This window comes from Phoenix dactylifera, unplaced genomic scaffold, assembly GCF_009389715.1.
Source record: "Phoenix dactylifera cultivar Barhee BC4 unplaced genomic scaffold, palm_55x_up_171113_PBpolish2nd_filt_p 000162F, whole genome shotgun sequence".
In the NCBI taxonomy this organism is placed as follows: domain Eukaryota; kingdom Viridiplantae; phylum Streptophyta; class Magnoliopsida; order Arecales; family Arecaceae; genus Phoenix; species Phoenix dactylifera.
In genome coordinates, this window is record NW_024067705.1 from 828,550 (window position 1) to 855,772 (window position 27,223).

At 42.3% G+C, this 27,223-nt stretch overlaps 1 protein-coding gene across 1 annotated transcript; it reads left to right on the top strand.

The window, feature by feature from the left end:
* The first annotated feature begins 16,803 nt into the window (after positions 1–16,803).
* LOC120104998 lies at positions 16,804–18,707 on the top strand. Its single transcript, XM_039117015.1, has 3 exons — positions 16,804–17,406; positions 17,842–18,230; positions 18,635–18,707. The coding sequence occupies exons 1-3, from the start codon at positions 16,804–16,806 to the stop codon at positions 18,705–18,707; spliced, it is 1,065 nt and encodes a 354-aa protein (XP_038972943.1).
* Positions 18,708–27,223: the final 8,516 nt, after the last annotated feature.

Below are 27,223 nucleotides of genomic sequence, written 5' to 3' on the forward strand. Positions count from 1 at the left end.
AGGCTTTTTAGGCCATTGACAATATCAGTAAACCTAGTGAACATGCATGTAATTGTTTCGTTAGAGTCCATTTTAAATAGTTCATATTTATGAACCAAAATATTTATTTTGGACTCTTTCACTTGATTCGTGCCCTCATGGGTCACTTCAAGTCTGTCCCAAATCTCTTTTGCAGAATTGCAAGTAGAGACCCTATTGAATTCATTACGGTCTAAGGCACAATAGAAGACATTCATTGCTTTAGAGTTTAATTGTGCCTTCCTCATGTCATGTTCATCCCAGTCCATTTCAAGTTTAGGTACCTTAACACCATCTACGTATATGGATGGGATGTATGGCCCATTTACTACAATGGACCACATCTCATAGTCTTGGGCTTGGATGAATATTCTCATCCTAGCCTTCCAGTATGAGTAGTCAGATCCACTGAAGAAAGGGGGTCTTTGGGTGGACTGACCCTCAATGTGAGAAGATCCAAATGGGGTTGTCATTTTGATCTTTTAACTCTTGAGTGGAAGAGTTTTTGGCTCTGATACCACTTGTTGCCCAGATAGACAACCCAAGAGGGGGGGGGGGGTGAATTGGGTTTTTAAATTAACTTAGCTAATTAAAACTTTGTGGATGATTAACTAAATACTATATCCAGTTATTTAATTAAAGCTAAGTGCTGTGAGTAATGTGTAGGGAAGAAGATGAGAGACAATGCACTACAAACACAAAGTTTTATAGTGGTTCGGAGCTAACCCTTGCTCCTACGTCCACTCCCCAAGTCTCACTTGGGAATTTCACTATAACCCCCTTGGATTACAGCCGGTTGTTTTGCAAGCTCACAACCGAACTTGTTGTTTTACGAGCTCACAACGAACTCGGTCGGTTTTTCCAGGCTCACCGACTAGAACCAACCCCGATTGTTTTTCCGGGCTCACAATCAAACCCTTACACTCGTTGGTTTTAAACCGGCTCACCAACCAACCTTAATCCCCTTGATTCAATCCCCCGATTGAATCAAGTAAATACACGAGATAGAAGAAAACAGAAGATAGCTTCTCAAAAAGCAGATTTAAAACAATATAATCGTAAAGGAGTTAGAAGCCCTCAAACGCTTTTAAGATGGTGAAGAGGTGTGGCTTCTGGAACTCCGGTCTCCTCTTGAAAGAGTGATCGACTTGAAAGCAGGAGGAGGAAGCTTTGAATGCTGGGAAGATGTTGGTGGAGCAGTAAATGCAGATCTTCCCTTTTTCTCGTTGAAGAGCACTTAGAGAGCTTGAAGACTTGAATGCTAGGAGTGGAATGTGTGTTCTCTCCCTTGCTACAGTCTTCTGTGGCTATTTAAGCCAACCCCCACGGAAACTAGCCGTAACTCTGCTTTTTCTGGCCGTTCTGCACACTCTGCGCAGCCTGACAATGTGACCGTTGGTGGGTTGGAGTCGACTCGCGCGATCAGGAGTCGACTCGGCTGTAGCAGGAGTCGACTCGAGCTTTTCCGGAGTCGACTCGGCAACTGTTCCCAGTTTGAATTAAAGTTGCCGTCTTGACTGGGAGTCGACTCGTCTTGACCCGGAGTCGACTCGCCAACTTCTGGCGCTGACCTGGCAATTTTGGAGTCGGCTCATCCTCTGTAGCCCGTGGATCCAAATTTGAATTTTGTCCACTCGAGTCGACTCGACTATCCTGGGAGTCGACTCGAATCTCAGAGCCCGAACTTCCGATTCTCTGTCTTTTGGCTCATCCAGTCTTGGAGTCGACTCGAACTTCCTTGGAGTCGACTCGGCTCTCAGTTTCCGAAAGTTGGTCTTCTGCCTTTTGACGTGAAGCTTGTCTTGGAGTCGACTCGAGCTGTCTGGGAGTCGACTCGAATCTCAGAGGCAGTAACATGGTCTTCTGTCTGTCGATGGTCGCACAGTCTCGGAGTCGACTCGCGTACTGCGGGAGTCGACTCGAATCTCAGAGTCCATAAAACGCTCTCTGACTTTTTCTTTGTGTACCGCTGGGAGTCGACTCGCGTTCCACTGGAGTCGACTCGAATCTCAGAGTCCATAAAACGCTCTCTGACTTTTTCTGTGTGTACCGCTGGGAGTCGACTCGCATTCCACTGGAGTCGACTCGAATCTCAGACCTGAAAAACTGCTCTTCTGTCCTTCTGTCTGTTTTCAGTCGGAGTCGACTCGTCCTGATCAGGAGTCGACTCGAGCTCGTGCCAGTGACCTTGATACGCTTGGAGTCGACTCGGGATACTCGGGAGTCGACTCGAGTCTCAGACATTGGTTCATGCAGACTTCTTAACTTATCCAAAATACTATGAACCAAGTCTAGAAACACTTGGACAGGATTTTCACTGAAACACTCAATTGAATTCATTAGTAATCACAAGATATACTCAATTGCTTTGAGCTCATCAAAATCAAATGGGGTTTTAATCAATCACTCCACAAAACCACATTAAAATCTTCGGAACAACATCTTCCCAGCTCCCCTACATTCACGGCATCCAAGTTTCATCCGATCCCTCTCCACAACAGTTTCTCTTCCGGCTTGATCCCATGAAATCCAGAGCCCGTCCCAGCCTCCCTCCGGATCATGTTCGTTACCAAACTTCATCCCAACTTCATCTTCATCCTCTCGTGATCCACGAACCAAATTCAACACCCCAAACTTCCCAGCCGTTCCGCTTCCCCTGTTCCATCATTATCCCATCTCCCCTTCTGGATTCCTCCCATCCGCGTGTCTTCCCTCTTCCGAACCAAGCCATCAGCTTCATCCCGAGTTTCATGGATTAACAACTTCGAACTCCATCTGTTTCCCAATGGATTATCACCCACTCCACGCGTACGGCTCTCTCTGAATCCCCTGTTTCAGCCGTGAAGAACAAAATGCCCAGCAACTTAGATTCATTCACATCCCCAACGTCCGAATCCAAACTCCATCCCTTCCGTGTTTGTTCCCAGCATCTTCCTTCTCCCTCGATTCATTCTTATCTTCCCGATTCTTCCGGCACCTCATCTAAGCCATGAACAACACCCCAACGTTCACAGTTTTGCATCCCTGTTTCAGCTTCAAAACAGAGCCATGCTCATCCTGATTGCCTTCCACGATTTTCTCTTTGAATCAATCTAACCCTCTTCTCATTCCAGGTTGATTCCAAAGATCCTCTCAAACATCCACGTTTTCATCCGTGTTGAAACGGCATCAGCCCATTCCCTGGATTAGATCACCTCCTGGAAATCTTTCATCCCGTTTACGTGCATTTCCCGTTCGTGGATCAAGCCAACACCCATGCAATCTCCCAGCGTACCAACCGCATCCTTATCCCACCGCGTCCAAGGATCAAGGAGCAGATTCATCTGCCTTATCCCATAGCTGTTCATCCTTATCTACACTCGGAACAGGGGAGGAGAGAGGGCTGGTGAAGGCTATAAAAGGAGGAGGTGACTTCCCACAAAAAGAGGAGGGAGATAATAGTTTGGATATTTTGGGAATGATTTCCCAAAGAAATAAAATAATAGAGTTCAAGAGGGAGAGGAAGCTGACGGGCGAAAAGAGGGAGAACCCAGTCGTGATGAAGACCTTCTACATTGCTGCTGCTGCCATCTACCACTCCATGGAAGGCTGATCTTCTCTCTAGGGCTGGATGCAGCCCTAACAAAGGGCCAAGGGTTTTATATTTTTGATTTCTATTCTTGGAGTTGTATAAACCTTATTTTGCTTCTAATGAATATTTTATTTCATCTGATATTTAATTTCTGTGATTTTAAATGTGGAATTTATACAACTGTTCTTCATGATCACTAGGTAAATATAAGATAGTCCATGCTTAAGGAAGATGTGGTGTGCTACCGCATTAGATTAGGGTAGACATTTCATGCCAACTGAAGATGGATTATGCCTAAATTACTTTTGTGAATTTCTATTCGAATGCTTATTAGGCTTGTAGCCAATTTGCATGTTAATCCAAGAACGAAATAAATTATAAATAATCCTTGTTCCGATGTTAGTGGTGAATTCCTTGCCCTAGGTTTCCTCAAACTGATATTATTTTAATTGCATTTTCTTTATTAAATTCCTTAGTTTAATTTTCTTCACAAACTCTTCCTTTTAAATATTTTTATTTTTAAGAAAACAACTATACCCCAATCCCTGTGGATCGATACCCGTAATCACTATCCTACCAGATACGTGCTATTGCGTGGTCTTTAAAGTTGACTATCACCTGCTGCTAGCAGAAATTTGATTTCTGTTTCATGTCTAGCACAGGAAGGTCATGTTTTTACATTTGACAAAGACTGTTGTTCTATTTATTTCAGAAATAAAATAGTTGCACGTAGTTTTATAATTGACAGTCTCTATCATTTGCATATGGATGTATCAGTAAATGTGTCTGAGCAAGAAGTGAGTGCCAAAGGATCCAAGAGATCCAGGGATGAGATAAATCAGAAGTATTTATGGCACCTTAGGCTTGGCCATATTGGAGAGGATAGAATGAACAAAATGGATAAAGATGGGCTTCTCGGCTCATTGACTTTCGAGTCATATCCAATTTGCGAGTCCTGTCTTCAAGAAAAAATGGCTAGATTGCCCTTTGTAGGACATGGAGAGAGGACCACTGAAATACTTACCCTGGTACACACAGATGTGTGTGGCCCATTCGATGTGCAAGCCAGGGGTCGTTATTCATACTTCATTACCTTTACCGATGATTATTCACGGTATGGGTATGTGTATCTAATGAGACACAAATCTGAATCTTTTGAAAAGTTCAAAGAGTTCAGAAATGAAGTAGAAAAACAAACTGGAAAACCCCTTAAGGCTCTTCGATCAGATCGAGGAGGAGAATACCTTAGTGGGAAATTTCGGAACTATCTCAAAGAGAATGGCATAGTCTCACAATGGACTCCTCCGGGTACACCTCAACTCAACGGGGTGTCGGAGAGGAGAAATCAGACTCTATTGGATATGGTCCGATCCATGATGAGCTTCACTGATTTACCTATGTTTCTTTGGAGAGATGCCTTACTTACCGCAGTATATCTACTGAATAGAGTTCTCTCTAAATCCGTTCCTACCACACCGTATGAGATATGGCATGGTAAGAAACCAAGTCTTGGTCATCTCAAGATTTAGGGATGTCCGGCCCACGTCAAGCGACTACAGGCGGACAAACTAGAGGCTAGGACCATAAGTGCTCATTTTATAGGATATTCTAAAGAGTCATTAGGATATAATTTTTACGTCTCAGAGGATCACAATGTGTTTGTGAGTTGACATGCCATCTTCTTGGAAAAACAGTTTATCCTTGATAGAGGCAGTGGGAGGAAAATTGAGCTTAAAGAGAAAGTCTCTGAAAAGCAACAAGTCATGGATCCTATAGAACTCATTCATACAGAGCCAGTACATGATATCCCTCCTCCACCTCGTAGATCTAGTAGGGTCTCCCATCCTCCTGATAGATACTTAGGTATGCTTGAAGAGGATACCAAGAAAATATTCCTAGTGGGAGATAGGGAACACTTACAGGATCCCAAAATCTATGATGAGGCGATATCAGATATCGATTCCGAGAAATGGTTGGAAGCTATGAAGTCAGAATTAGACTCCATGCATTCCAACCAAGTCTAAACTTTAGTAGATCCACCAGAAGGTATTGTACCTATTGGATGCAAATAGATTTACAAAAGGAAGATAGGTTCGGATGGAAAGGTAGAGACTTATAAGGCAAGGCTAGTAGCGAAAGGGTATAGTCAACGCGAAGGCATTGACTATCAGAAGACCTTTTCACCTGTAGCCATACTAAAATCCATCCGAACATTGCTTGCCATTGCAGCATTTCATGATTATGAAATTTGGCAAATGAACGTGAAAACAGCTTTCCTAAATGGATATCTTGATGAAGATATCTATATGGAACAGCCTTTAGGTTTTACTTCCAGTGATGGAGATCACAAGGTCTGCAAGCTGCAAAGGTCCATTTATGGACTAAAGCAAGCATCTCGGAGTTGGAACACTCATTTCAATGATGCAATCAAAATGTTTGATTTTATCAAGAACGAAGAGGAACCGTGTGTTTTCAAAAAGGTTAGTGGAAGTGCTGTCGTATTTCTCGTATTGTACGTGGACGAAATTCTCTTGATAGGGAATGATATTTCCATGCTAACCTCAGTCAAGGTCTGGTTGTCAAAAGAATTCTCCATGAAAGACCTTGGGGAAGCATCCTATATTCTGGGGATAAAGGTCTATAGAGATAGATCTAAAAGGATGCTTGGCCTATCACAGAAGATGTACATAGAGGAAGTGCTAAAAAGGTTCAGCATGGAAAACTCCAAAAGAGGTCTCTTACCCCTTAGGCATGGAATTCATCTCTCCAAGAAGATGTGCCCCAACACATCTGAAGAGATTCAACGCATGAGCAAGATCCCTTATGCATCGGCAATAGAGAGCCTCATGTATGCCATGCTGTGTACACGACCTGATATAGCCCTTGCTGTGAGTGTCACATGCAGATATCAGTCAAATCCAGGCGAAGAGCACTGGATAGCTGTGAAGAATATTCTTAAGTACTTAAGAAGAACTAAAGATTTATTCTTGGTCTTTGGAGGAACCTCAGAGTTAAAGGTAGAAGGGTACACAAATTCAGACTTCATGACTGATATCGATGATAGAAAGTCTACATCTGGATATGTGTTCTTATGCAATGGTGGTATGGTGAATTGGAAAAGTTCTAAACAACCGATCATTGATGATTCTACTATGGAAGCTGAATACATCGCCGCCTCTGAAGCTGCTAAAGAAGGCTTCTGATTCAAGAAATTCATTGCAGAGTTGGACGTGATGACATCAGATGCCATAACACTCTACTGCGATAATAATGGCGCCATAGCTCTTGCTAAGGAGCCAAGGTCTCATCAGAAGTCCAAGCATATAGAGCGGCGCTTCCACCTCATACGCGACTATGTTGAGAAGAAGTATGTCGAGGTGCAGAGAGTAGACTCCACGGACAACGTGGCGAACCCGTTCACTAAGCAGCTGAGTCAGCAAAAGACTGAAACCCACCTTGAGAAGATGGGACTTAAGTATATGACTAATTGGCTTTAGTGCAAGTGGGAGATTGTTAGATGTATGCCCTAGAAGCCAATTTGGCTGACACATTGTTAATTCAAGGACATAATTTTGTACTTGACTATTTATTGTTGAATAAATAAAAGGTATCTTTTTCATTCATATTGTTTATGTGTCTACGAATCGTCCAAGAATTAATAAGATGATGATGCATATTCTTAAGAGTTAAAAATTTGAGCCATGCATCATTAGTGATTAAATTCTGAATGCTCCTGATCAATGGATCATCACGAGGATGGTGATCGATCCGATGAGATCAGTGCACACTTGCTTTCCTTATTGATGGACGAGACTCGAGTCCATGATGTGGCAACACTGAAGTAATAGTGCAGATGCTTGTTAAGAACAAGGGTACTGAGCGTGACCAAGAAAAAAAATCACTTGGATGTCTATCCACTCATCAGTGACTTGCTTGATGTTGCAGTAGTGTGACTGGTCCTTTGACCTGCGGTGCTTCGGCTACTCATAGTGAGGTTATTGTAGTTTGACTGCACGAATACATAGTCTCTAGACATATGGGTTCATGCAGTGTAGATTGGCTGCAGTAGGTTCACTGTAGGAGTAGGGTATGCACCTATATGGAATCTATCGACCTTGATAAATAAGGAGAGATCCTATGTGATTTATAAGACTGAGTTCGTAAGACCTCGGCCGGGGCAGTATGCATAGTGGAGAAAGAGTTTTCCACTCTCGAACTTAAGTCGAATAAATCTTGACATATGACAGACGAAAGGGGTTTGACGAGTTGTCCATGACCTCCATCCTGAAAGAGATCCACGATAGTAGGACTGTATCATACAATAACTGCACCTAGAGGTTCATTATTCCATTCTGCTGGGTAGCCACTACATGCTGCTAGGTGTCACTGGTGGATGGTGAGACTCACAGGGAATATCTCGATGATCGATAAATCCTGATGAGTTGAGTTGGAACTATTCCAACGCATTGAAAGAAGGTATTCAATGATATTGTGATAGAGATTGCAATATATCTCACTACCAGTCAGAATAGAACCTATGGGGTCACACACACTAAAAGTATTGACCGATCCGATGGTTGAAATGTGACTATGAATCATGAGTAATCAATTCGATTGATAATCAGTTGAAGAAGGAACAATGGAAATTGATTAATTGGACTTAAACACGAATCCTACTTGGAATAGAATTTCTGGAGTCCTACTTGGAGTAGGACTGGGAGTCCTACTTGGAGTAGGATTCCTACAATCCTAATTGAATTAGGATTTTTGAATTCAATTTGGATTTCTACTTAGAATAGGATTCCTAGAAGTCCTAATTGGATTAGGACTTCGGATTCAAATTAGAGTCCTAATTGGATTAGGACTAAAATTAAATGAGCCCTAATTGGATTAGAATTTCTTAAGTCCTAATTAATTATTAATCTAATGAATCAAGATGACTCCTAATTAGATTAGGATTGAAGGATTCAATTGAGTCATGATTCATTGAGTTCTAATTGGATTAGGACACTGCATGGATCAAACCCGAAATTGGTTCACCTTTGGACTAAGCCTAATTAGATTAGGGCTTAGCCACATTAGGGCATCCCAACCCTCCTTAGAGGAGGATTAGGGTTAACCATGAGGGAGGGGCTTGCGCCCCTCCCCCTTTTTCTCCTTGGTGCGGCAACACAAGAGGGGCCGGCGCCCCTCTTGGAAATCAATCAAGGAGCTCCTAAAAGTTAGGAGCTCCACTTGCTTTATAAAGGGGTATGGGAGGCACCTAGGGCATTCAATAGAAGTCCTCCTCCTTGTGGCCGTACGCCTTCCTCTCCCCTTTCCTTGGTTCAGCCGCAAGCAAGAAGAGGAAAAGAAAGAAGCTTGGCGGCCTCCTCCCTCCTCCTTTGCTTCATCCAGCGCAAGGGAAAGAAAAGGGCTGCAAAGTGCTTTGGTTCTTCTTCAAGATCCCTCCTTCTTCTTCCTCCTCCCAAGCACATTCAAGAGTTGAAAGAAAGGGAGGAAATCAGCCATCCAAAGTTGTCTCTGCAAGGAAGCTAGCACCCCGGGGAGACAAGAAAGCTTTGATCGGTTCTTTGCTTCGTGTGGATACCCGTAGAGGCCGGATGCTTGTGCAGCTTCAAGCGAGCCTTCTTTCAAAATCACGATCATCAGTTTGCGGTGATCATCTACCCGCACAAGGTGAAGATCTAATCTTCATAATTGTTTTAAAAGTTTTTAATTCTAATCTATCTACGAACGGTTTTTGAACAACGTTCATGTGATGAACGATTGATCCCGCTTATGCCTCTTCCGCTGCCATCTGAATTTTTTAAATTTTCTGCGGCATGGGCAGGTTCCCAACAATGCTAGCATATACTAAAACTCTTCTGATCAGTCAAGTGCAGTCAAGCATGCATAAAAGAAAAATACATCAAATCCTTGTGTTTGCCCTAAAATCAATAGACATTTCCTAAGTGGTTTGAAGAGGGTACCTAAGCCTCCAATCCGGTCTAATGAACTGAGTTGACCAGGTAAGCTCCCAGGTAAGTGGAGGGGTCACGATGCATTCGCAAAGGTCCCACTTAAAAACTACTTGCCTCGAACAGATGAACTGTCTCCCTTAAGGGACAAAGCTTGCCTAGACATCAACTGAGCCACAGAGCAAAATTGGTACAACTTTCAGTGATCTTCGTCCAATTGAGCTCGAATGTCCCTAAGGGCCAACGTCTAATTGATTTTAATTAAAGTGATGGCTATGTGAGAATTGATTCACCTAATTTGGGCAAGAATCTGGTGATGAAATTCAGTTCTTATCTTGTTGGGGTGATTGCCCTTACTATGTGCAGATTAATTGGTGTATGTGTATCAAGCATGCATTCACACTTTTGCTGAAATTAAAATCAAACAATCACCACAAAATTTCAGGCTAATTGGGAATCAATTTAAATAAAAAAGTTTAGAGGTTACCAAAGAAAATTTTCTCAGCAATTTTTTATTTTTGTAGGCAAACCTCTACAGCATTCCTTTTCTAGCAGTTCCCTTTTTGATCGTCCTAGACTTCCTCTTCGATTCCTGATCAAATAATACCAAAAAAAAAACTAAAAATTAGTAAGAGAGAAGAAGGAGATAGGGAAAGTAAAAATAGAAAATATTTTTATTTTATTTTAGATATATATATTTTTTGAAAGTTTTTTTTTATGAAAAGAAAAACAACTATGCTAGCAATTTCCGGCAACGGCGCCAAAAATTGATAGTCAATTTTAATGACCACGCAGTAGCACGTATCTGGTAGGATAGTGATTGCGGGTATCGATCCACAGGGATTGGGGTACAATTGTTTTCTTAAAAATATTTGAAAAAGAAAATTTGTGAAGACTATTAAACTAAGCAATTTAATAAGAAATGCAATTAAAATGATATCAGTTTGAGGAAACCTAGGGCAAGAAATTTACCACTAACAAAGCAACAAGGATTAATTATATTTTAATTTATTCTTGGATTAACATGCAAATTGGCTACAAGCCTAATAAGCATTCAAAGAAAATCTCACAAAAGTAATTTAGGAACATCCATCTTCGGTTGGCATGAAATGTCTACCCTAAACTAATGTGGCAGGACACTGCATCTTTCCTAAGCATGGGTGATCTTCTATTAACTTAGTGATCATGAAGAACAGTTGTATAAATGTCATACTTAAAATCATAAAAATTAAATATGAGATAAAGGAAAATATTCATTAAAAGCATTGAGTTCATACAACTCGAAGAACATAAAATTAAAGATACAAAACCCTTGGCCCTTTGTTAGGGCTGCATCCAGCCCTAATGAAGAGATCAACCTTCCATGGTATGGGAGGTAGCAGCAACGACGCAGAAGGTCTTCATCATGACTGGGTTCCTCCCTTCTTCGTCTTCCCTCTCAGACTAATCTCAACACGAACTAAATAAGAATCAAACTCCCTTTCTCATATATTTTTTTCTTTCCGTGGGGAGTTATTCCCACAATACCCAAACTATTATCTCTCCCTTTTTACTTCGGTGAGAACTCAGCCTCTCCAAGCTTCATGGGATCAACCCCGGTGGGGAAGAGGAGGAATGAATTCCTGAGAAGAACTCTCCTCCTCTTATAGGCTCAGCATCCCCTCTCTCTCTTCCTCTCTGGTTGTTCCGATAAGGATGAAGACGTGAGCTGATACGGGCGTTGGAAGAGGCTGAGCTAGGAAGCTTGATCCGCGGGCTGATCTTGAAGCAAGGGAGAAGCTTGAACATGGCGGACGGCTGGGATGCTGTTCCGGAAGATGAGATTCCGCTGGGAGTAAGATCTTTGGAATTAATCGTGGCTTTGTTTTGTTGGGGATGAGGATGACTCCATGGGATCAAGCCAGAAGATGGGATTTGAGTTTATCCCGTGGAATTGGAGGCTGTGAGGAATCCGTTGGTGAGAGCTGGATGCAGGAGGATGTGGATGATGCGGGATGAACATGTGAGCTTCGTCTGTGGAGCGAGATGGCTAGGAGATGATCTGGAAGGGCCTTGAATCGCGGACAGTTGCTAGCTTCCAGATGCAAGGAAGACGGGTTGCTATGTTCAATGCATGGGTCCAATCCGCACGTGACTGGGAGGGAGCTAGGATGCGGGATGAACGGCTGAAGCTAAGATGCTATCTGGCTGGGATGTGGCTGAGAGAAAATTCTGTTTCAAAGCAGGGGAAGATGTGGATTGTGTGAGGCTTGGGAGGAGCTGGAACTTATCCATGGGAATGGAACCAATCCGGGCTGGCTACGGGATCAGGATGAAACGACGTCGTGGATGAAATGAGCTGGGCGATGGAGTCGGATCCATGCGGACAGTGGATGGATGCTGCTAGTTTGAGCCGTGATAAGATGATATGAGCTGGGAGCAGGGGATTTTGTTCGGATAAGGATGGAAGAGAGAGCTAGAATCGGCTGGGAGTTGATTTTGCGAACGGAGAGAAGTTTGGGGTTGTGTTTGGAGATGGGATAAGGATGAGGATGGGTTGGTTGTTCTTTGGATGTGGAAGGAGTTGGATTTGGCTGGGAGCGCAGGGGATAATGTTCACGGTTGAAGGAAGATGTCGGAGAATACCAGAACGGGAAGATAAGCGTGGGATCGAGATAGAAAGAGAGCTGAGATCGCCACCAAGGTGGTAGCCCAGTTGGAACGGGGTGTTTGCTTCCAACCAAGTGGTTCCAGGTTCGAAACGCACGGACGTCGATTAAATTCGGAGACCGGATGCCCCACGCCTGGACACGATGTCTGGAAGCACTACTGGTCGGCTGGTAGCCTGGGTGGTGCCAGATGTGACGTACTCACATAGAGGGTCGGGTCGGATAACCGAGCCGGCCCACGGGTGGGGAAGGTATGAGTAAAATAAGTCGGGGTGCCCAACACACGACTCGGTCTACCCGCATCGAACATTCTTCTGGCGGGGTGGGGGCTCAGTGGTCGGGGCTGCTACGCGGGGGTGGGCTTGTCCCTTCCTCCCTCCTTTCCCTTTTTCGTATTAGCAAAAAAAAAAGAGAGCTGAGATCCATATTTGGGAGTTTGATTGAGACGCAATCTGTGGAGACACTACACAAAAATTTTTCCCCGTCAACATTTGCCGACGCTTTTTAAAAGCGTCGGCTAATGATGACGCTTAAAAGCGTCGTTGAAGTTAATATGTAATTGATGACACTTTTAACGACGCTTTTTAGCGTTGTTAAATAACGACGCTTTTAAAAGCGTCGGCTAATGACGACGCTTAAAAGCGTCGTTGAAGTTAATATGTAATTGATGACACTTTTAACGACGCTTTTTAGCGTTGTTAAATAACGATGCTTAAAAGCGTCGTTAAAGGCATCGTCGGAAGCCAAAAAACCACCTCATTTTGGTCCCACATCGGCGGTCTGAAAAAAAAACTGTTTATATAGCCAAACCCAACCACTCCGCATGGATGGAATGAAGTTACCGATCAGGAAGGTTGTTTGTATTTCTAAATTGAGGAGAAGATACAGACCGCAAATGGTAACTTTCTTGGCAAATGGTAATTCGCGACGCTTTAAAGCGTCGGGAAAGAGCGATGCTTAAAAGTGTCGGAAAATTGGAATTAGCGACGCTTTTGAAAGCATCGAAAAATATTTTTTCCACTGTAACATAGGCGACGCTTTACCGACGCTTTGAAAAGCATCGGGATGGTTTCTACCGACGCTTAAAAGCGTCGCTAATAGCCAAAACAAGCGTCGCTAACGTGCAAGTTTCTTGTAGTGAGATGAAGAGAAAATTACGAATGGGATAAGGAGCAGGGAGCTAATCGCGAAAGAGATGAAGGTGGCTTGGGCTTATCCATGGGTGGTTGAAGGCTAGATTCTTTGGACGGGCTCTGTCGTGGAACAGGGGAGCTGAGAAGGAAGCTTACGTGGATGGTGTGTGGTGTGCAATGGAAGATCTTGGCTGTGCTCGTGGCTAAGAAGGCACGGAAGGTTGGCTGGGATGCTCCATGCACACGTGGAAGAAAGGGACTTGTCTTAATGGTTGAATGCATGAACAAATTGAATGCGAATGGCTGAGATGTAATGCAGGAAAATTGGGATGAACGGTTGTTGCCCCAGGTGACAACCCAAGAGGGGGGGTGAATTAGATTTTCTAAAAATTATGTTTCCTAATTTTTACTTTGAATAGAATGCAGCGGAATGATAAGATGTTATTTACTTAAGCTCTAGGCAAGCAGTGGAAAATTAAGCTAGAGCAATTATACTGTGGCTTTAGGGTGCAATTGATCTAAAATTAACTTATAGTTGTATGATCAATTTTAATCTATGTGTATGGTAAGAATGGAGTGGAAGCTAAGCAAATTCTAAACAATCACTTGTAACTCTATAGAAAACAAAGCTAGAGATATTACACAATCAAGCATGAATGTGAGGCATGAAATACAAGAGATAAGGCATCACAAACACAAAGATGTATAGTGGTTCGGTGCACCCCAGCACCTACATCCACTCCCCAAGACCTCTTGAAAATTTTACTATAATCCCTCAGATTACAGTTAGTTGTTTTACAAGCTCACAATCCAACTTGTTGTTTTGCGAGATCACAACGAACTCGGTCGGTTTTCACAGGCTCACCGACTAAAACCAACTGATTGTTTTCACAGGCTCACAATCCAACCCAGTTGGTTTTTCCAAAGGCTCACCAACCACAACCTTACAACGATTGTTTTCCGGGTTCACAATCAACCCAGTTGGTTTTTCCAAAGGCTCACCAACCACAACCTTACAATGATTGTTTTTCGGGTTCACAATCAACCCAGTTGGTTTTCCCAAAGGCTCACCAACCACAACCTTACAACGTTGGTTTTTTTTTCCTTTGGCTCACCAACAAACCTTAACCCCTGATGCGGTTGGATTCACTAGACCGCCTCGGACTTAATCATTTGGTTATTTTTGCTTTTGAGTCCTTGATGTTAATTTTATTTCAGCATAGCCTTGCTCGGGTTAGCCGACTTGGCCTTTATTAGAGTCGCTTTGGGTTTAGTTGTTTCTTGAATTCAATTAGATCAAGTCAAGTTAAGGAGTCCGGTAGCCACCTATAAATAGATGTGGTGAGCACCTATTTCAGCATGCAAAAATTGATTGAAAGGCTTTTGCCCTAACTCTCTTCCCTTCTCTCTTCTCTTCTTGCGACGCCTTCCTCCTCTCCCTAGGCCGCCGTCCAAGGCCGCCGCCCCCTCCTTCATCCGGCTGCACCACCTCTGTCCCGAGAGGCCAGCCACCTCCTCCCTCTTCTTCCTCCCCTCCTTGATCCCTTCCACCTTCTACAAACAACTCCTTCCCGTTGGATTTTCAGCCCGTCCTTCCCTGCACAGTCATCAGTCGGAGGCTGATATCTTAAGATCCCGACGTCATCTCTAGGCCCACGACCTACCGCTGGAAAGCTAACGCGGAGATCTACAATATATTCAAAATTGAGATCAATCTGACGGACGGATCTTTAGAAATCGTGTCTGCAATCAGGTCAGAACTACCCTTCCAGAAATCAAGAAGAGTCAAGAATCTTGGGATACGGATCAAATTCTATCGGATCGCATCAATTTGGTATCAGAGCAGTTCAATCCTTGGCCTTGAAAGATGGTGAACACCCGCACTACAACCTCGAAGCAGCAAGAAGCGGCATCTTCAAGGGGCGTCGACCCACATCAAGAAGGCTCGCGATCACCCGCAGCCCCGGCGGACCTGAGACCCGATCTTGATTCCACCGACCGTCTCTTGGAGTTCTTGCGTGGGAATCAAACAACTATGCAGCAGAGCCAACAACAATTGATGGAGAAGATGGATACCACGCAACGCCATATTGAGATGATGTTGCAACTATTGCTAAATCAGCGGCAAGAAACTCCACCGGGGGGAGCTCCGCATCGGACCCGGGTGGAATCTCCGGCCCCTACCCGTGGACGACCAGGACGGAGGGGACCCCCTCCTCGTGAGCCTCTCCTTCCCAACCCACCAGAGGAGATGCGGCTGGACGTTTTCCGCCGGACGACTCGTAGGAGGTGAGAAGGGCCAAGGAGAAGATCGACCTAGACCTCGACCCGAGCCCATACCGATTGGCGCACGCGCTAGGGCTCGGGGGATGAGCCCGATTGGCATCGACGACGGGTCGGATATGGAGGATGATCCCATCCAGAATTTTCAGATGAGGAACCAGCGTGTGGGGGAGTACCCACGCCGAGGATATGAACGAGATCGGGACCGTAATGGAGATCGAGAGGGAGGAAATCGCGGACTGACTCTTAGGCTGAAATTTCCCAAGTTTAAAGACGGCGATCCTCTCGATTGGGTGTATCGAGCTGAGCGGTTCTTTCACTACCATGGCACAGCAGAGGACCAAAAGGTATTGATCTCATCTTTTCACCTAGAAGAGACCGCCCTGCGATGGTTTCAAACCGCCGACCGAGCCCGACCTTTCAACGGTTGGGAGGATTTTTCTGCAGCAATTTGTCGGCGTTTCGGCCCTACCGAGTACGATGACTTCCAGTCTATGCTATCAAGGGTCACCCAAAAGACTACTGTTAGAGCCTTTCAAGAGGAGTTTGAGAGGATCAGCAACCGAGTGGTGGGGTGGAGCGACTCCGCGCTGAAAAGCGTATACCTCGGAGGACTTCGTGTCGACATTCAAGCCGAGGTGAGGACTTTGCGGCCACAATCTCTGGAGGATGCCTTTGCCTTGGCCCTAATGGTGGAAGAGAAGATCAAGACCACTCGATCAGCGGCACGGGGCAGCTGGACCAACCCCCGGGCCGGCCAAACCGCAGGGGGCTCCATCGGCCAGCCGAGAGCGCCGACGGTTGCAGCAGCCAACACAGGGCCGAGGACCCCTCTTCGCTTGTCAGGTGACGTCAAGAGGGTTGAGCGTCCACCCGGGAGGACCTTGACACCAGCACAAGTGGAGGAACGTCGAGCAAAAGGCCTATGTTTTCACTGCGACGAGAAATTTACACCGGGACACCGGTGTGCGCGGCCCGTCGGAGCGGTGATGTTGATCGACGGATTGGAGGACGAGGCCGTGGCTGAAGATGGTGATGAGGTTGCTGAGGATGAGCCCCAAGATTTGGAGGCCAAGGAAGAGGACGTGCCACCTCAGATTTCATTGCATGCCTACTCTGGATCGGCGACACCGAAAACGCTACGTGTGGACGGCATGATCAAAAGACGTGTGGTGCGTATCCTCATAGATATGGGCAGCACCCATAATTTTTTGGATGAAAGGCTCGTCAAACAGATCGGTCTCATAGCAGAGCCGACATTGGGCTTCGACGTGGCATTGGGTGATGGAGCCATGTTGAGGGCGGAGGGCATATGCCGAGGCATCACTTTGACGATCCTGGGCAGCCAATTCAAGCTCGATCTCTATCCGTTGGCATTACGAGGAGCTGATTTGGTCCTTGGTACGCAGTGGCTGCAGAGTCTTGGCCCGGTTACATTCGACTTCGCCGAGATGTGGGTGACTTTCAGACGGGGCGGACGGCGAGTTAGATTGGATGGCATTCGGCCTAGCCCAAGGGATGCACTTCAGCCCCTAGTCGGCTTGTCCGGACCCGACGCGCACAGCTACTTGATGCAGCTCTTACCTCTGTCGACGGAGACCACGACGGAGGCAGGTATACCTACTGATTTGGCTGCTCTCTTACAGGGGTTCGCAGATTTATTTGAGGAGCCTCATGGTCTTCCACTCGAGAGGGAGCACGATCATCACATAGAGATTGTACCGGGAGCAGAACCGGCGAATGTGAGGCCTTACCGCTACCCGCACGTTCAGAAGGAGGAGATCTCAAAGATGGTACGAGAGATGTTGGAGAGCGGCATCATTCAGCCCAGTAGAAGCTCATATTCATCGCCGGTGCTGCTGGTACATAAGAAGGACGGGACGTGGCGATTCTGCGTCGACTACCGGGCACTTAACGCGATCACCGTTAAGGACCGGTATCCGATTCCAGTCATCGAGGAGCTGTTGGATGAGCTTGCTGGTGCGGAATACTTCAGCAAACTTGATCTCCGTGCCGGATACCACCAGATCCGTGTCAGGCCCGAAGATGTGCACAAGACGGCGTTTCGGACACATGATGGCCATTATGAGTTCAGGGTGATGCCGTTCGGCCTCACCAATGCACCAACGACATTCCAGGGGCTCATGAATGACATATTCAGACCATTACTACGACGGTATGTCCTTGTATTCTTCGATGACATACTGGTTTATAGTCGTTCATGGCAGGAGCACCTAGAGCACTTAGAAGAAGTGCTGAAAATTCTGCGCGGAAATCAATTGAAGGTAAAGCGATCCAAGTGCCTATGGGCCGAGCCGAAGGTCGAGTACCTAGGCCATGTCATCTCTGCTGCAGGTGTGGAGCCGGACCAAGCAAAGATACATTGCATGACCGAGTGGCCGCTACCCAAGAACCAAAAGGAGCTGCGAGGATTTTTGGGCCTAACCGGTTATTACCGCCGGTTTGTGGAGGGATATGGAAAGATCGCCGTGCCACTGACCCTGTTGCTGCGAAAGGGCGAGTTTAGATGGACCGAGGCAGTGACAGAAGCATTCGAGAAGCTCAAGAAAGCCATGACGACGGCCCCGGTTTTGGCACTACCCGATTTCGCCAAACCGTTTGTAGTCGAGTGCGATGCTTCCGGTGCCGGCATTGGTGCTGTTTTGATGCAGGAGGGACGGCCAATTGCTTTCATGAGCAAGGCGTTGTCCCCTAGGACCCGCTCGCTGTCCACATATGAGAGGGAGATGATGGCGGTCATCCATGCAGTCACAAAGTGGAGGCCGTACCTTATCGGCCGCCGATTCATCGTTCGGACTGATCAGCAGAGCCTTCCATTTTTTCTTGAGCAGCGCATACATACTCCAGCCCAGCAGAGGTGCGTGTCGAAGCTTCTCGGCTACGACTATGAGATGGTGTACAAAAAGGGCGCAGAAAATCGAGTAGCGGATGCACTATCGCGCCATCCCGAGTCCGGCGAGTTGGCGGCTTTGACTACGCCGTTTTTTCCTTTTATTTCAGACTTGAGGACCGCCACATGCCGGGATCCGGACCTAGTACAGATCCAGAGGGAGTTGGCAGCAGATCCGAGTAGTTATCCCGAGATGGAGGACCGAGATGGGTTGATTCTGGACCATGGGTTGATCCGCGTGCCCACCGATTCAGCCATGCGGCAGGTATTGATCCAGCACTTCCATGATACTCCTTTTGCTGGACACGAGGGATTTTTCAGGACTTACAAGAGGCTGAGTCAGAGCTGTACGTGGGTAGGCATGAAGGCAGCGGTCAGAGCTTATGTACAACAATGCGATGTGTGCCAAAGGGCGAAGGCAGATTCACTGCTGCGACCTGCGGGTCTACTTCAGCCTTTACCGATTCCTGATCAGGTTTGGGAGGATGTGTCGATGGACTTCATTGAGGGGCTGCCATTAGTTCGAGGGTACTCAGTGATCATGGTCGTTGTGGACCGTCTCAGCAAGTATGCCCACTTTTCGGCGCTCGCACATCCATTTTCTGCTCGACGGGTGGCAGAGGTCTACATACGGGACATTGCTCGATTACATGGTATGCCTCGGACTATTGTTTCTGATCGTGACCGCATTTTTGTTAGCGCATTCTGGCAGGCTTACTTCAAACAGCAAGGGACGAAGCTTGCCATGAGCTCGGCTTACCACCCTCAGACCGATGGGCAGACGGAGGTGGTAAACCGCTGCATCGAGCAGTACTTGCGCTGTATGATTGGTGATCGGCCCCGAGAGTGGCCTTCTTATTTACCTTGGGCCGAGTATTCGTACAACACCGCTTTCCACTCAGCCATAGGGATGACACCCTTTGAGGCGGTGTATGGACGAGTACCACCGACGCTGCGAGTTTATGATCCACTGTCACATGCGGACCGGACAGAGGCAGATTTTGAGCTCTTAGACCGCGATGCTACCTTACGGCGGTTAAAGTTCCACATAACGACTGCGCAGAACAGGATAAAGCAGCTGCATGATCGGAAGCACAGAGATCCAGTATACAAGGTGGGCAACTGGGTATTCGTCAAGGTGCAGCCTTATCGACAGTTGACACTGCGGCCCATGGCGAACCAGAAGCTCTCTCATCGCTTCTATGGGCCCTTTCAGATAATGGAGCGCATTGGACCCGTGGCGTATCGCTTGGACTTGCCGACTACATCGAGAGTTCACCCGGTATTCCACATGTCGCTTCTGAGGGCCCGGCTTGGACCCAAGACATCTGTCGGCCCAATCATACATGAGCCACCGGAGGACGAGGTAGTGGAGCCGGTTCGAGTGCTGGCGAAGCGTAGAATACGAGTAGAAGGACGACTGGAAACCCAGATACTAGTGGAGTGGCTGAGGAGAGCAGCAGACCAGGCCACATGGGAGTTTGAGACTGAGATACTTGATCGTTTCCCTGACTTCCGACCTTGAGGACAAGGTTAAGGGAAGCGTGGTGGAGTGATGCGGTTGGATCCACTAGACCGCCTCGGACTTAATCATTTGGTTATTTTTGCTTTTGAGTCCTTGATGTTAATTTTATTTCAGCATAGCCTTGCTCGGGTTAGCCGACTTGGCCTTTATTAGAGTCGCTTTGGGTTTAGTTGTTTCTTGAATTCAATTAGATCAAGTCAAGTTAAGGAGTCCGGTAGCCACCTATAAATAGATGTGGTGAGCACCTATTTCAGCATGCAAAAATTGATTGAAAGGCTTTTGCCCTAACTCTCTTCCCTTCTCTCTTCTCTTCTTGCGACGCCTTCCTCCTCTCCCTAGGCCGCCGTCCAAGGCCGCCGCCCCCTCCTTCATCCGGCTGCACCACCTCTGTCCCGAGAGGCCAGCCACCTCCTCCCTCTTCTTCCTCCCCTCCTTGATCCCTTCCACCTTCTACAAACAACTCCTTCCCGTTGGATTTTCAGCCCGTCCTTCCCTGCGCAGTCATCAGTCGGAGGCTGATATCTTAAGATTCCGACGTCATCTCTAGACCCACGACCACCGCTGGAAAGCTAACGCGGAGATCTACAACATATCCAAAATTGAGATCAATCTGACGGACGGATCTTTAGAAATTGTGTCTGCAATCAGGTCGGAACTACCCTTCCAGAAATCAAGAAGAGTCAAGAATCTTGGGATACGGATCAAATCCTATCGGATCGCATCAACCCCTTGATTCAATCCCTTGATTGAGTCAAGTTACAAGATATTAGAACAAGAATTTAAAACAAATACAAGCTTCTTAAACAAGCAAATATAGCAATGTAAACAAGTAGAGTAAAGAGAAGAAGCCCTCAAATAAATTTGTAGATAAAGGAACTCGGCTTCTTCTTTACTTGACCCTCTTCTGATTTTGCATGAAGTAGAGGATTACCGAGGCAGCACACAGTTGGTAAGGAAGCTTTGGGATTCACTTGGATGCTCTTCTTCTCTCTCTTTTACTTTGAATGGCCCTTTTGTGCTTTTGGAAGCTTTCTCTTGTAATCTCTTTGAAATCTCTTTCCTAAATGTTCTCTCCCACTTCCATACTTCTCCCCTAGCTCTCCTCTTGATTTTATAGCTTTAGATGGCGTGGAAACAAAAATCTAGCCATTAGAGACAAAAATAGAGCCGTTGGAGTCAAGAAAAAACTAGCCGTTATGCCTCCCAGCATGCTAGAGTCGACTCGGCTGAAGCAGGAGTCGACTCGGCTGAAGCAAGAGTCGACTCGGCTAAAATAGGAGTCGATCGTGAATAGTAGTCTGCCGGCACTGTAGCTGGGAGTCGACTCCGCACTGTAGCGCTGAAGTTGGAGTCGACTCGAACACTGTAGCGCTGAAAAATAACTCTCTGTCTTTTTGCCTGTTTTCAGTCGGAGTCGACTCGTGGAGTCCCGGAGTCGACTCAAGCACTGTTCCTTGAAACTCCAGAGTGCCAGAGTCGACTCGAGGACTATTCTTTTGAATCTTTCTTTAAATTTGCTCCTCCAACTTGAATTCTTTGAACTTGAAACTTGGGCCAATGAAGTGTAGGTTTCTTCCAACTTTTCTTGAGAGCTTTTGAGGCCTTCTTGTATTTTTCCAACTTGCTATGTTTCTTGCAAAACAAATTATCTTTCTTCTTGCAACACAAACATTAGTATTTATACTTCAAGATTTTGTGATCATCAAAATCAATCTTTAAATCAATCTTTGGGTCATCAGTCTCCCCCTTTTTGATGATGACAAAACTTGGAGTATATACAATATAAAATATATTGTGTTCTAGAAGTAATGCATAGCTAAGTTGTTTGAAGTAGAAAATATATATCTTTAAAATATACTTCATGATAATGCTTTAGATTTAATCAACTTAACATAATCAACACATAAAGCATTATGAGCATATACTTAGATATTTCTCCTCCTTTTTGACAACATCAAAAAGATTGCAAGATAATGAAACATTAAGCACAAAGATAAGAATACTCAAATATTTCTTTTTCTTTTTGTACTCTGATTTGCATGTCAAATTATTGCAAAAATATGAATCATATAACTCAAGGCAATAATGTTAGAAAAAGATTAATGAGCATAGACAAGAGCCAATTAAGATAATTTCAGAGGAGAACACATCGAATGTAATTCCAAAAATAGTTTTCAAATCAAGTGTAGGTAGAATCTTTCTTAAGTTAATTCAAGAAGTACCACAAATGATATTCAAGAAAAGCACGAATGAAAATCTAACCTCTCTTCAATAATAAGTATGAAAGCTTGTTCATTTAAGATCTTTTGCCTAATATATTAAGTATTTTAACAACATGAGAGCAATTTAACTAATTTTCAGAGTATAAGAGCAATATATTAAGTATGATTGCAAAGTTCTTTTATGATGTAAAAATATTGTGGCATAAACACCAAAATATGAATTCATGCAATTTATGATATATCTTAGAGCATACATAAAATTCAAGGCTTTGAAGATTCTTTTAAAGCTCTTTTAAAGACTTTATTTCTTTAAAAAATAAGCATAATTTGATACATAAAAATATGAATTGGCACTAAATTGAAGTTCTAAAGAGCAAGCCAATTAGGACTCATTAGTGAATTCCAAAATAGATTTTCTGAGAGATACTCAAGAAAATTCAACACATTATTCTTCCCCTTTTTCATTAAGTTAGAGGCTCTTAAGATCAACTGTTTGAATTGCAATTTGGTTCTTGATTTATGCACAAGATATATTAACCAAATAATAAGCCTCAAGGTGTATCATAAAGATTTTCAGATTTAAATTTCAGATGATACATATTGGAGAGTATTAGGATCACTTTTCATTTAGTATTCTTTCTCTCTCCTTTAGTTATAGATTTATGCGATTAAGTTCCATATGATCTCTCCTTCTGAAATTTTCTTTCTCCCCCTCAATTGATCATTCCATTTAAGAGTTTAGAATTTGAAGATAATGTTCAATAAAATTGTCAATCTCGAAAATATATTTTCTATAAGTTTCAGCTTATTTTCATAAGACTCAAGGTTTGAAATAAGACAATCTTTATAGAACTCATCTCAATGTATAAACTTATTATATAATTAAAGCAAGTCTTGCAATATAAGGAGGTTCATCAAAATCAATCCATAACGTATAGAAGATATTTATCAAATGGACGTGATATTTTGCATTTAGATTGAATATCCAAAGCTCCCCCTCAAAAGATGCATTCTTCTTTAATCATTCTTTTCTTTGTTGAATTTCAGATTTTGAATAGAACTGAAATTCTATGATATCAAGAATGTAGAGTGATCTAGAATTATTCAAAATTTGTACCAATTACTCTTTCTAATCCTTCAAGAACAAATTATGCTTTCTCTAAATCTTTGAGAAAATGTATAGAAATATTAATCAGAAAATGATTCATTTGAAGCTCAAATTCTTTCAAAAGCATTTACATTTTCTTTCTTTTAAGAATCATTTGAGTGAGCTGAAATGTTTCTAGACTTAAGATCATTCACTCTTTTAATAATATATATATATATATTTTGATGGAAGTCTTTAATAATGTAGGAGAGAAAAACATATAGATGATCATTGAAGTATATATATTTATATAACTCAATTTCTTAATCATAGTTTTTTAGCAATGTATACATGAAGCACAATAAATCTTTTTAATATCAAAATAAAATCATATATTTAAAAATATTTGTTTGCAATCAAGATCATTGAAAGACTCATCATTTAGACCAATATTAGTACACTTTAAGGATAAGAAAAGATATGTTTCGGATGCGTATCGAGACAATCAACCAAGGCATCAAAATTAATTCTGTTTTTCTTATGTTAAAATTTTCATTTAGAAATCATATTGAGTTATTCTCCTGAATAACGCGATCATTGAAGCATATAACTAAGGTTACAAAGATGTAACGATATAAGCATTTCTAAGTTAAGTTTAAGCTTTTATACAAAATCAGATTCTGAATTTTTATAAAAATTTCCAAGAAGGCTATCAAAATTATAATTTGAGATATGTATCTTCTACATTGTAACTCATCTTAAATCACTAAGATTGAAAACACATATTTCAATAACATTAGAGCACTTTCAGAGTCTTTATATTTAATATTGAGTTTCGATACAAGATGGAGGATATTTTAACAAGTATTAGGACATTATGTATCAAAGTTAGGCTAGTAGAAAGATAGATCAAGATCAATTCATTTTACCTAAATAGAAATATCCTTCTCTTCTTCTTTTTGTAAATCTATTTAACTTTTAAAGATAATCGTGAATGATAAAACTGAATTTTTTTTAATATTATTTAAAAAAAGATTTATGTAGTATTTCAAACATTCAAGCATTGGAACACAAGTTAGTTTGAGGCAAGGGTGAAGCAAAGACTTGTGAGCAAAGTTAAAACATATTTCAATCAACTTATCCAAGCATGGAGCATTACAAAATATTGAGAACCCATAATTCAAAACATCATGCCACATGCAAAATATATTATGTGTTAAGTCATGCATTAAAATATTAAGAACAAGCATGTCAAGGATCAAAATCAATTCTTTTCAAATAAACTCCCTCTATTTAAATATAATCTTCCACTAATTTTATCCTTAAGGTGTGTTTCCAAGTGATTAAAACTTGACTTGATTCTTCTTATATACTTTCATTTACTTTGTCATTCATTTTCTCATTTTTTTTTGAATTTCTTTTCTTAACCAATTAACGAACATTTTGATATTGTTTTTCTTTTTTACTTGCTTATGTTCTATACTCTATTTGCTCCCTATCCGGTGGAGTTGGAAGGGGCACGAGGTACTACCACTAGCCTCCCTCTTGTGCCCTCCCTAATATACCCTACACCGAATAGTTGGGTCAAATAGTGCCGGGTACTACCACTAGCCTCCCCATTGGCACCATCCCTATGATGAGCAATATAGAAAGGTTAAAATGTTCACTTCAAACTCTCCCTGTTTAAGTGTAATTAATTACGGATTTTATCCCTTTCAAAAGAATGCTCACACAAGTCTCACAAATGTGCCGAATATATTATACTTGTTTTGCTTTTCCTTAAGATTGGAGTATTTGCCTTTACTTAGATTTTACTTTTCTTAAATAATATCCATTTTCTTTTCTTTATCTCTCTCTCTTTTTGTTATTCTCAAGTAATTTACATGAAAGAACAGAATAAAGAAATAATCTTATGTATCATATAGATGTATATCATGCAAACAACATTTTCATTATGCTCAAGTATTCATAGCTTCTCACAAGTCATTTTAAATCAGCATTTTAAGCATATACTTGTGTATTTCATGGTTATAATATAGGCAAAGGAATATTTTAGTTTGAGCAAACCATGAATCAATTTCTAAAAGCATAAGTCAATTAATACATATATAGACATGATATCAAGAAATTAATAATTAAAGATTTTAACCATGCCACAATAAGATTTAAGTTATTGACTTTGCTCAGCTAATTTATGAGAGAGGTATCTAAAATTACCGATTCATTCTATATTCTTCAAGTCAAACTAGATTTCTTATGTGTGAACTTTTGGCTGAAGAAGGTCCTCTTTCTTGTTTGCATGTGAATGTTTATTGTATCTTATGTGGAGGTGTCCTTCAAGTTGAAATCTCTCATTTTCTTGCTCAAGGATCCTGCATTATTAACAAACTCCTTTTCTTTCTTGAAAGAAAGTCATTAGTTTCTTCAAGATACAAAACATTCATCCAACATATTTTTAACTAGATAACTCAATATAAGATATGACAATAGTTGAATGTTGAGTCACTTTACTCAAGAGACATCTAGAACCCCGGTTCTTCTCAGAATTTGTGCCACTTTTTGATGCATATAAGATTAAACCATGGATCATACCGATCAAATTACTTCTTTTTAATTTTAATTTCTATGAAAATATTGCCTAAATATAAGCAAGCACATATCACTTGAACTAAAAAGATAGTTTCATTAACCAAGATGGTTCAAGGACAAGCATGTGAGGCAATAGAAAGATTCATCAAGATCAAATCAATTTCTTATTTTCAAAATCAATTTATCTTAGATTCTATTTGCTTAAGATAATTGTCAATAAGGCATGCTAGCTAAGTTTTGATCTAATTGCCTTAAACAATTATTTCTATCAAAATTCAGATTATGATTCATTTGTTATCAATAAAATATGATTCATTAGAGTTAGATTGAAGTCTTGCATAAGGGCACATAATGAGCATACAATCTGGTCTACTAGCTGTATGATAAAATAATTATTCTATCATGCTTCAATACAGCTTTAAAACAATAGATCTACTTTGCTCATCCTTTTCAAATTCTACAAGATGGGGTCATAGACATACCTTCTTCATGCCAATCTTCTATAAGAGTTTTCTTGTGGACTAACTTTGGTCAATGAAGATCCCCTTCCTTGTTTATCTTAATTTGGAGTTCGAAAGAAAATGTTAATTCATTCATTATACATATTTCAAACTTACTTTGCATGAGCATAGTAGAATCTCCATATAAATTTTCATTAGTAGAACCAAAAATGATGCCATCAATGTATGCTTTGAGCAAGCAAGATATCACAAATTTTTTTTTTTTAATGTATAGATTTATCATTATTACTTTTTATCAAAAAGTTACTCAAACTTTTATATCATGCTTTTGATGCTTGTTCCAAATCATATATTGCTTTATCATATTTGTAATGAGTGTTTTCAAATAAGGTGGTTATTTTACATAGATCTTTTTAATAAAATAACCACATAGGAGTGCATTTTACACATTCATTTGACAGAATATAAAGCTCATAAAGCAAGCAAATGATAATGGTGATCTTTACTTCTAATCATGCAAGAATTTCATCAAGATCTATTTCATCTTTTCTTGATTTAGTCTTTTAATAGTCATCAATTTTTCTTCATTAAGTGCATTTCTAAAAAACTCAATTTGGTTCTAATTATTAACAAGTTTTCAGATTGTTATATGCAAAAGATTAACCATATACATATATAATTTGATTTTAGTATCTTGATAATAAATCATTAGTCTCATAAAGAATAAAATAAATTGATATTTCTATAACTAGAATCTTTTCATTGAATGTTCTATATGCATTGCTTGATGAATGATATCCAATGATAGAAATATC